General features: G+C 42.4%; 1 protein-coding gene across 3 annotated transcripts in view; it reads right to left on the reverse strand.

The window, feature by feature from the left end:
- The window catches only part of VPS50 (VPS50 subunit of EARP/GARPII complex), a 178,557-nt gene extending 167,894 nt beyond the window's left edge, over nucleotides 1-10,663 (reverse strand). For all 3 annotated transcript variants that reach the window (XM_065398182.1, XM_065398181.1, XM_065398180.1), the window contains exons 1-2: nucleotides 10,529-10,663; nucleotides 4,718-4,786 (exon numbers count right to left, since the gene is read on the reverse strand). In XM_065398182.1, coding sequence (XP_065254254.1) covers nucleotides 4,718-4,786; nucleotides 10,529-10,561 — 102 coding nt within the window. In that variant the 5' untranslated portion in view covers nucleotides 10,562-10,663. The remainder of the gene's footprint in view (nucleotides 1-4,717; nucleotides 4,787-10,528) is intronic.
- Between the last annotated feature and the right edge of the window lie 1,132 nt (nucleotides 10,664-11,795).

The raw sequence follows: 11,795 nt of genomic DNA on the forward strand, positions 1-11,795 counted from the left end.
GACCTGCTCCATGATTTTTCCAGGGACTTAGGTGAAGCTGGCGTGTAGTTCCCCGGATCCTCCTCCTTCCCTTTTTTAAAGATGGGCACTACATTAGCCTTTTTCCAGTCAGCCGGGACCTCCCCCGCTCACCATGAGTTTTCAAAGATAATGGCCAATGGCTCTGCAATCACATCCACCAACTCCTTTAGCACGCTCGGATGCAGTGCATCCAGCCCCGTGGATTTGTGCTCGTCCATGTTCTCGACATCCTCTGTCTGAGCTTTAAAGTTGTTTGCCACACTTCAAAGATTTGTTTTAACACAGGAGTTTATCATCCCCCCAGATGATCCTATCAATAATTTTTTTAATGACAATTTTTTTAAATTAAAATCTGATTTATTTAAATTAAAGAGGTTTATTTTTAAACAATAAACCTATTTAAAATTAAATTTGAAACTGATAACCCATGTTAAGGGCTAAACATTATGAATCTATTAAAATAATTTAAATTAAATACACAAAATATTTAGTATATCTTTGCTGCCGAGTTTTAAAGAAAGTCAAACAACTAAACTGATGGAAGTCACTGGCTGAGCACCTGGAACCAAAGTTTGTTGAAAATGCTAAATTGTCTTTTCAGAGAAGTAGCCTCTTCTGCAGATGCAGAGCAAATACCTTTTTCATTTCAGTTTATTCAATTCAATGACTAGGTCATTCAAAGTTAAGAAACTAATTGGCAGCTGAAAAAGCAGGAAAGCTTGTTTTCCCTTCTAATCTATGAATAAAAAGTAGATGTGAGAGGATGAGATCTACTAATTCTAAAAATCTTAAAGGATGTGGTGATCAGAAAGTTTAATTTACTAACTACAGATAACCTTTCCTTTGCTTAATAAAATGAGTTTTAAATTCAAAACATGTTTCAAACAACTTTTTTTCTTATGTTTCCAGCACATGTAAGTTTTCTTTACTAAAAACATGCTGTTTTTGTGCACTTTAATTGAATTTGAATTTCCATCCAAATAGAGCTGTACACCAATCACAAGTAAATTAACCATCTAGTAAATAAGAAATGCATAATACATCATTTTCTAACATAAAAATGTAAAAAATTAAGAATCTGCATAAATGTAAGTTAAGCAATATAACTGCTTAAATAAATATGACTAAATATAATGTAGACCCCTGGTTAGCAAAAGGAAGCACCAAATTTAATGTGAAGGATATACAGAGTTGCAAACCAACCTGTTTTAATTGTTACCAATGATGAAACTCAACCTTCCTTTAGGAAAATAACCAAAAAGGATAAATGGAAAACATGATTAAAAATGATAGTTTAAATCAAGGTTTCCTGCTTAGTGATTTAAATCACTGATTTAAAACAATCCACCCTAGGATTATCTATGAACAGCACATGTTCCTTCCTGTGATTCATGCAGGCTTCATGTTCTTCCAGTTTGGGCATCTTCCAATGTCATTAATACAGTTTTTGAAATTGGAGCCAGTACCAATATTTGTTTTAGCTAAATGTAGAGGTGCCACCCTGAATACAGAAGTATTCTCGTATAATAAGAGCAATACCATACTTGGGTTGTATTTGGTTGGGAAACTGTTATTCCAGATATCTAGGTTTAGGGCAAGTACATTTTATTAGAGCATGAGCAGGAAGTAATAAGCTTTGCAAGTTCCCCCTTGAAATTATTCCTACTGTTTTAAGAAATTAAAGCTCTACTTTTATATGCCCTTTCTTTATCTTCTGGTAAAAACAGTGCATGTTTGTGTACAATTCTGTATATTATAAAATAATAAATGGTAAGAGGATTTAGCTTATTTCCAGCCCAGCTGCTTGATCCTACAATTATCATATATACTCGTTCATAAGCCAAATTTTTTTAGTAAAAAAGGGAAGCACCAGAGAAGGGGGTCGGCTTATGAACGGGTATAGAGAGGGAGAGGTGGGACACAGCCCCTCCCCCCAACTGAGGGAGCAAGGAGAGGCAGCACAGCCAGCAGAGACAGAAGCGAAGAGGCGGGGCCAGAGTCTCTCCGCTTCTGGCCACGCTGCTCTCCCCCCAGCCTCTGAAGCAGCTGCAGCTCCGGCCCGGCCCGGCCCACCGGAGCAGGCTGTGGCCACGCCGCCTGGACCGCCGGAGCAGCTCCAGCCAGGCCAGAGATCCTCCCCAGGCCCTCCCCAGATAAGGTGGGAAGGGATGGGATGGGGAGAGAGTGGGGGTCCCGGGCTAGGGGTGGGGTCATGTGCGGGGTGGTCACAGGGGTTACTCCCCTGACTCCCAGCTTCTCCCCCCCCCAAAAAAAATTTCCCCACCAGTTGCTGTCCCGGCCCGTCATGGTAAGCAGCTGGCGCGCCGGTACACTTTGTTTACTTAGGTTTACCTCCATGCCTGCGGACGCTCGAGGTAAACAAACCATCTCGACCCACCAGCGGCTTATTCTGATCGCCCGGGAGCCAAAGTTTGCCAACCCCTGAATTATAGGGTCGGCTTATGAACGGGTTATAAAAAATTTCCATTTTTACTTATCCATATTGGGGGGGTCGGCTTATAAACTAACCGACTTATGATCAAGTATATACAGTATATCATAATCCTGTTTGTGACATCTGTGTGTTGCTATGGCAACAAATGCACTAACAGTCCCAAACACATTGCATATGCCAAGAGGTACAGGATAGCCAATCAGATAGGAACTCAGAGGGGGGGAAATCCAAAACTTTGACCAACTGATCTTATTTTTACTGAAAATTGCTCTCCATTACTGTCATTCACATAGTCGAGACCAAAGCAATTCCGGTTTAACCAAACAGAAAACCAGAATCTACGCTTCCAGAAAAGTAGGAATGTTAACCCCATGTTTTGTCCAGTCTGGGGGTGGGGTTCTATATCTTTCAGCTATGACTATTATAAAACCTTTCCTTAAAAACAAAAATGTGAACCCATAAAGCTGCTACACTAGACTGTTTAGAGCCCACACCTAGGAATTGTGCCAGATATAGCATAGCTGGTCAAGAGAATCTTATAATAAATTCAGATTTTAACTTGTTCCTCATTTATCTGAGAGCCTCAATAAAACCTCATACACAATCTTTGGTAGGAAAGGATTACAGCAATCTATTTAAGAAGCTAATTTGTATGTATCACTGACTTAAAGATATACCCATAACAAGTAATTTAGAAACTCACTCACCTGAAGATATTAATAAAAAGGTTTCGTTGGAAGAAGAGACATTTTTCAAAGTTTTACACTAGCAACACAGGAAAGACCAACAGTTTTATTTTCAGAGGTGCTGAGCATCTGCAATCACTATGATTTCTAGGAAAGTTGCATATACTTCGCATCTCTGAAAAAATCAAGTCTCACGTTTTAACAATAATGCAAATAAAGTCGGTTAGTAAATTTGAGTGCAGAATTCCCGTTAACTTTGATGGGATTCTGCTCATGGAAGAATTGCAGAATCAGGCCCCAAACAGGTATGATATTGAATGATTGTCACGTTTCTTACTTCACTATAAATGCCTGAGCTAAAACACTAGATAATTAAAATTAGCTTGTTTTGCCATTGTGAATGTTTCAAGACATAACTACCATACAGAAGTATAATAGCTTGATATTGTGTAACAAAAACACAAGATAAAAGTAGCTCTGGGGTAATTCTTAGCTGAAAATACTGACTTGGCAAAAAAGACTATTTTAAATTTGACACCTCGAAACTGTAACTTAGTGGGTAGAAGGAATTTGTATAATTAAAAATTGGACCATGGAGGTGAGACAGTACTCTTGAGGTCATTTAATGTACATACTCCGTGGAATTAATGCATGCATACCACTAGAACATATGTTATGCATCAGTTCAGATGTTATGAAAGACACTAAAGATATGGGGTATTACATTTTATTTCCTTTGGGAATATTTTTATTTTATGTGATTGATTTTCTCATTTCCCTCAACACAAGCAGTGCATTATAAAAGGTACTTTTGTGTATGTTCAGAAGCTGTAGACAGTAACTTTTATAACTCATAGGTTAAAGCCAAAATGACTGAGCTATGACATCATTTACCACAGATCATGCCAGGTTCAAGCATGTTAGTAAAATCAGTGGGGCAATGGACACAGCAAATCTTGGCACCAACACTTGGAAGATGTATTGAAAATTAAGCCCCACCTTTTCGCATGATTGTCAAGACAGCAGCATGTTTTCTGTATTTATCAGCAATTGACATTACCTGAGCAGTGAGACAGAGCAATTTGCTTTTCTGGGATCATTATATACCTCTAGTAATTGTGCCACTTATCTGTTGATATAACTGCAAAATATTATGATTAAAAATGTCCAACTATGAGGAATATACTTATGGTAATAAACGATAAAGAGGCTGAACACAGAGGGCAGAGGTGCATGCTGTACCTTCCAATGAGGGAGAGAGTATGGCTTTTGTAAATTTTAGTCTCATAGGAAGACCAACTGGGATTAAGAGCAGTAAACAATATGAGAATTGTTGAGCTCCATGAAGGCTCATCTAAATTTTGACTCAGTGCACATTCTCACCCCCGGATACTAGACCTTTTGCAGAACTCACTCATTCAGATTGTGGAAAAGAACTTTTCCAACACAAACATTTCCCAAACAGATGGGAAAAAGAAAAAAGAGTTGCCTACTATGTAAAAAAAACAGAAACATTAAAACAAACAAGAACCAAAAGAATATCTGTGGGTCACACCTTGCTAGGAATCCGAAAATTCTCAACAGGACTGAGGTCATGAACGTTCTCCTGTGGACTTTTGAGACCCTTAAAAAAGAAATGTAACAGTTAGTTAAGCTAGTCAATTCTATACATCTTGCAATTAAACCATGTTAAGATCTTATTTGTAGGGAAATATGTAAATACAATAGCTTTAACAAACATGATTACAGGATTGGGGCCATAACCTGCATCATGTCAAATATTTCGGTGGGACTAATAACATGGGTAATTTATTCAAAGTATTTGCAGGTTTGGGACCAGAGCCTGCACCACATCAGTCAAATTCATGAACAGCAAAGAGATTAGCATTTCTTTACAATTAATACTTACTTTCTATTGTACCATCTTGTCAACACCCACATCTGTTATTCAGTGTTTAAAAGGCAAATGCAACTCAAAACATAATGTACCCTATTCTGCTAGTTTGATGAGTTAATGGCATCAAAAAAACTTAATTCAAATTAAGTGCCACCTCTTCTGTAGCATAATTGTCATTTCTGTATAATGGAACACTTAACTATTTACCACATAAAACTGTTAAACTTTTCCCTTTATATTTATTAGCAGGGAAAAAAAACAGTACACTCCAAATTTTAGCAATTATGTAATTATTGTTTCTTTCAAAGAATTTTAATCATGGAAACAGATGATGTTCTTATGATGCCGAAATTTGATATAGGATACAGGCTGTATCATCCAGCCAACTAATACATTAAAGTTTATTAAATGTTAAGCATGTTAATCATTTTAAAATGTGACAGTCTAAAAGGCACACTGACGGCACGTATCTGTTCCCAACGTGTCTTCTGAATCAGGCCTGGTTAACTTTCTGACAAAAAACTAGCTTTTACTACTATGAGAAACACAGAGGCAACATGGAGACAGAAAAGCAAATAGCATTCTGTTATTCTGCATGTATAAATTCTAACGGTGCATGCACAAGACTGAGAGCAAGGAACTCCCAAGTTTTAAACATGGCTCCAGCTGCCTCTGAGGCCTCAGCCAAGTCACGTAGGGGGCTGAGTTTCAGACATACTTATCTCCCAAAACTCCCATTGACTTGTACCAGAGATATGAGTCCTGAAACTCTCTGAAAGTCAGGCATTTAATGTCTGTGCTTCAGTTTTTCCATCTGTTAAAGGAGTCTTTGTGAAGTTCTTTGAGACCCTCAAATGAAAAGCATTGTATAAATGCTAACTAATATTTCTAATAATACTGAAAAATGCTTAAGCATGAGCTTGCAATGAGAAAAATCTCATTTTCATTTAAAGCAGACAAATTTGACACTGATGAAGTCTCTGGCAGGGAGTAAACAGATGATTTTTGCTAAGGGCATCATTTTTCTACTCACTATATTTTTAAAATGTTTCACCTTCCAGGTTGAAAAAACATCACTTTTTGCGGGTTTACTTGTCTGATTTTATTATTAATCCAAACACATCCTCCACCTCAATTGCCCTCACCAACCAAAAGCACCTCAATGAGGCCAAGACTCAAAATATCAAGCAACCCAAAATGGTAGCTGAAAAATAAGAAATTCAGATATCCATTTTACCCCATCGTTATTTTTAGCAGCACTTACAGTGTATCACAGTGGTTCTCAACCAGGGATCTGGGAGGGCGGGGGGGGGACACGAGCTGGTTTCAGGGGGTCTGCCAAACAGGGCCGGCATTAGACTTGCTGGGACCCAGGGCAGAAAGATGAAGCCTGGCCGTATGGGACTGAAGCCCTGCTATCCGGGGCTGACACCGAAGCCTGAGCAACTACACTTTGCAGGGCACCCTGTGGCATGGGGTCCCCAGCAATTGCCCAGATTGCTACCACTTAACACTAGCCCTGGCTTTTATATGCAGAAAAACAGTAGTTGTGGCACAGGTAGGCCGTGGAGTTTTTATAGCACGTTGGGGGCCTCAAAAAGAAAAAGGTTGAGAACCCCTGGCGTATGACACCATGAGGAAGTTCTTATTGAATGTTAAATGAACCCCAAGCTTTCCCAAAGATTGAAAAGTGGTATTGATTACATGAGGGGTGCCCAACCTATGACCCGCAGGCCATACACAGAGCATTTCATAAGGCCCGCAGCCTACATCAACACAATATACCAACGGCCAATTCATTAGCATTTTGTCATGTTTACATCATTTTAGTTTACACAAGTGTGTAAACAGACAATACTGTACATGGAAACAACCTTATAAAATCAATACAGGGGACTTTAAAGCTTATTAAAATATGTAACATCTGGTTGGCCCACACAAGGTTGTGCTTAGGTTTATATGGCCCTCCTGTGTAATAAGGTTGGGCACCACTGGATCACATCATTCCTGGCCCCAGGACTAAGAATTTTAAAGTAATTCTGAAACTAAGCTTTCCCACACTGAACTAAGATTCCACCCACTCCAATGCACTGAATATTTTTTGTAGAATTACTTCATATTCTCACCATTCTTAATGTGTATGTTTTAAGAAAGTTCCCTTGCATTGCTTTTCACATCAAACCATTTTCTACGTATCTTCTTGCTTTAATTTAGTTACTGAACAACTCTGGACCCAGTTTGAAAAATCCACTCACCAGGGAAAGAAAAAAACTTTACATGTGAGTGGCATAGGAGGAGCCCAAGCCATTAATTTCTAGAGAATTTAAACTTTATGGGGAGTTCCTTGCTTATACGTTTAGAAGATGATTCATGCTTTGAAGGTTAATTCATTGCTGTCTTCCTGAGTTTGCACACAAACAACTTCAGCTTCTCTATGGCCACCCAAAGCATCTCCTAAGCACCAACAGACTGAAATCAACAAGACTGATTTTTTACCTCTGGTATTGAGAACCCCGACAATAGTCACGTATGTCAGTTTCACTCTGCTACTACTAAAATCTAGGACTAGATTAAAGGCAAAGGAGCTAGTCATAGAAAAGGACTGGGGGAAAATGGAGCTAGGAGAAGGAATGCAGAAGGGAGAGCCTCCCCTAAACTGCCAGCCTGGTGCTGGAACAGAATAAGAGAGGTCTCCGCCACCTCATTCACAGCAGTGAGCTGGATTGCATGTGGGATTATGGACAGGAAACTCTCAGCAGGAAAAAGAACAGGAGTACTTGTGGCACCTTAGAGACTAACAAATTTATTTCAGCATAAGCTTTCGTGGGCTACAGCTCACTTCTTCAGATGCATTGAGTGAAACACACACTGAGAACATGAAAAGGTGGAAGTACACATACCAATTGTAAGAGGCCAATCAATTGAGATGAGCTATCAGTAGCAGCAGAAGAAAAAACTTTGAAGTGATAATCGAGATGACCCATAGAAGGTGTGAGGAGAACTTAACATGGGGGGGAAAAATTCAATTAGTGTAATGACCCAACCATTCCCAGTCTCTGTTTAGACCTAAGTTAATTGTGTCTAATTTGCATATTAATTCGAGTTCAGCAGTCTCTCTTTGGAGTCTGTTTTTGAAGTTTTTTTTGTTGCAAAACTGACACCTTCAAGTCTGTCACTGAGTGATTAGAGAGGTTGAAGTGTTCTCCCACTGGTTTTTGAATGTTATGATTCCTGATGTCAGATTTGTGTCCATTTATTCTTTTACGTAGAGACTGTCCAGTTTGGCCAATGTACATGGCAGAGGGGCATTGCTGGCACATGATGGCATATATCACGTTGGTAGATGTGCAGGTGAACGAGCCCCTGATGGTGTGGCTGATGTGGTTAGGTCCTATGATGGTGTCACTTGAATAGGTATGTGGACAGAGCTGGCATCGGGCTTTGTTGCAAGGATAGGTTCCTGGGTTAGTGTTTTTGTTGTATGGTGTGCGGTTGCTGGTGAGTATTTGCTTAAGGTTGGAAGGCTGTCTGTAAGCGAGGACTGGTCTGTCTCTCAAGATCTGTGAGATCTGTATCTGCAGATACAGACTAACACGGCTGCTACTTTGAAACCTCTCAGAAGGAAAGAGACTTCAAATTGATCAGATGCCTACTAGCAGAGTGATCTAATATAGAGCCCTCAAGAAGCAATAATGACTCCAGTAGAATCCAGCATCCACCCCATTCCCAATATCTATGTGTGTGAGGGGGGCTAGGTTTCTCACCAGATCATTACTTCTGGGGCTTGAAAAATATCCCAGATACTTATTGAAAGCTGTCTCCAGTACAGCTTTGAGAAACCTGAACTACAAGCCTGAATATAATACTGCCCTTCCCCCATATAATCTTCTACAGTTAAGATTTTTTTGACATTTAGTTATCTAGAACCCTTTGATTTTTGTGACAAACCATATTTTTCAAATTTGTTAGGCACAGAGATAAAGTTAGGCACACAGGTAAAAGTGGCCTAATTTCCAGAGATATTTACCTGACTTAAATATCTATTTAAAAAAACAGACCTTTGAACAAGCAGACTACAACCTGCATTAGACTGTCTGAACTATAATGATAATCAATAGAAAGTAAAGAAGGGTAACCAAGTAGCAGCCGTGTTAGTCTGTATCCGCAAAAAGAACAGGAGTACTTGTGGCACCTTAGGCTACATCTACACTACAGGGGGGGGGGTCGATTTAAGATACGCAAATTCAGCTACGCGAATAGCGTAGCTGAATTCGACGTATCAGATCCGACTTACCCTGTTGTGAGGACGGCGGCAAAATCGACTGCCGCGGCTCCCAGTCGACGGCGCTTACTCCCACCTCTGCTGGTGGAGTAAGCGCGTCGATTTGGGGATCGATTGTCGCGTCCTGACGAGACGCGATAAGTCGATCCCCAAGAGATCGATTTCTACCCGCCGATTCAGGCGGGTAGTGTAGACCAGGCCTTAGAGACTAACAAATTTATTAGAGCATAAGCTTTCGTGGGCTACAGCATCCGAAGAAGTGGGCTGTAGCCCACGAAAGCTTATGCTCTAATAAATTTGTTAGTCTCTAAGGTGCCACAAGTACTCCTGTTCTTTTTAGGGGTAACAAAGACTCAAAATACTGGAACAAGATTTTCAAGTGCTTATCATGAGTTGTTTAAATGTGCTCTAATATAAATGCTTCCAATGCTACAAATCCTGCCATGACCTGCTCTCCCCCCCCCCCTTTTTTTTTTTTTTGGTGGGGGGGAACACTTACGTTCACAACACAAAACAAAACCACATTAGAAGAAGAAAAAGTTTTAAGGTAAAACTGCCCTAGAGCAAGGGAACTCGAAGGACAGTTTGTGATCAGTACCATAAAAAAGGAACAAATAACAGGACAGAATAAACCATTTAATGACCTCTCATATTTTAAAATTTATTTGGAGTTCAAAGTGCTAATAAAAGCAAAAATTGGGTACATATGCTTACCTCTGAGGCACATTAAACCTTCTCTCTTCCCAAGTGCCACTGAAACTCATGGTTTTTCCAGCACCCCACTTTAGCCCCAATATAACACACATTGGTGTTCCTTGTTCAGACACCGTGGGCCTCTATACTCTCGGATACACACGTGTTGCCATCCCCATGTCGAGACTGAGGGCACCACTTCCTCAGCCCAGCACACACACACGCAGTCACCCCAAAGCCTCATCCCACCCCCCACCTCCGCTACCCCGTAGAAGGGCCGCAATCCCTCTTTGCAACACTCTCATACAGTCCCCTGGGGAGCAACCTCTGACCACGGCCCACCCCCAGCTCAGCAGCCCCCTCCCCCCGTCCACAGACACACGGCCCCCAACTGTGCCCTTCCTTCACACACACACGGAGCTGGGTCTCACACGCGTCCCTCCATCCCCCGCTCCTGTGCCCCTCACGCCCCGACCCGCCCCGTTACCCCTTACCTGGCGAGTCATCAGTGACTTGATTTTCTGCATCTCCGCCCCGCTTCGCGCAGCTCAGGCCCGCAGGCCGGCTGCGCTCACAAACCCCTGTCACCCGCAGGCTTAAGCCCCATCTGACACTAGGAAGCCATTTTGCTCATCACGTGACTGGCCTTCCTGCTGCCTGGTGCATTCTGGGATTTGTAGTCCTCCGTCGGCGCCATCACCTTTCACAGTACCGGGGAGGTGCGGCCCCAGGAAACTACAATCCCCGTCGGCACACCGAGACCCGCCCATTCTGCCCACCCCACACGGCCGAGGCTGTAGCCTCGGTATAACCCGGTAATCATAGAGAGGAAGGGACTCGTTGTATAGAGAGCCCCTTACTGGGAGGACTCACTGCCCCCTGCTGGCCGAGCTGCGGCATTCACTCAGCCAGTTGCACTGTGGGCATGGCTGGCCCAGGGCAGGCCAATGTGTTCCCAGGCCAAGCCAGTGGGGTCATTGCTCATTGTCAGTCCAGGGACAGGGACACATCAGGGGCCATAGAGGACTGCCGATGGCATTAGAGGCGGTCCCTGGTTTGCAAGGGGGGATGTGCCCTGCGGGAGGCTCTCCTGGTGTGAACACTGGGTGCCCCCCCATCAACCAAAGGGCCCTAGCACCCGCCTGCCCACTCGGGGAGTCTCCAGGGGTCAGTTTTCCTGAGCCTCAGAGACGCACGGTGGGGCTGGGGAAGGAGGAACATGCAGTCGAATCTGTCTGGTCTTTTTGTTTTGGAGGGAAGAGGCTCTGTGAATGGGGATGGTGCCCAAAGGCTGCATTGGATCAGTAGAGAAGTACAAGAACTAAGCCTTTTTTCTCCCTCTTTCTTTTTTGGGAGACGGAGGTACAAACAGTAGTGCAAATAGGGTGGTACTCTCCAGTACACAGTACGGGCAAGGGATTTTTAGGGGGTACTGAGTACCGGAAAGACTTGGGGCTAGCCCCTGACCTCTGGGGGGGGAGGGGCTGTGCTCTGCTCCTTAAAGCAGAGCAGAACAGGGCTAGGGAGTGTTGGGGGCCACTAGGCATAGCTACCAGGTAACTAGGGAGAGTGGAAGGCCAAAGTGTCGATGAAGCTCTTTTGCTCTGGGCCTATCTGAACCCCCAGACTCCATCTTGTGAATTCTCACCTACTTCTGTGCTCACTGCTTACAGGCTTTGTAGCAGGCCAAAGCAGAAATGTATTGGTCAGCTTTTCTAGCAGGCAGACTGCTGTAAACAGGCCTTGCAAGGCCACAAGATA

This window comes from Emys orbicularis, chromosome 2 (assembly GCF_028017835.1).
Source record: "Emys orbicularis isolate rEmyOrb1 chromosome 2, rEmyOrb1.hap1, whole genome shotgun sequence".
Lineage (NCBI taxonomy): Eukaryota > Metazoa > Chordata > Testudines > Emydidae > Emys > Emys orbicularis.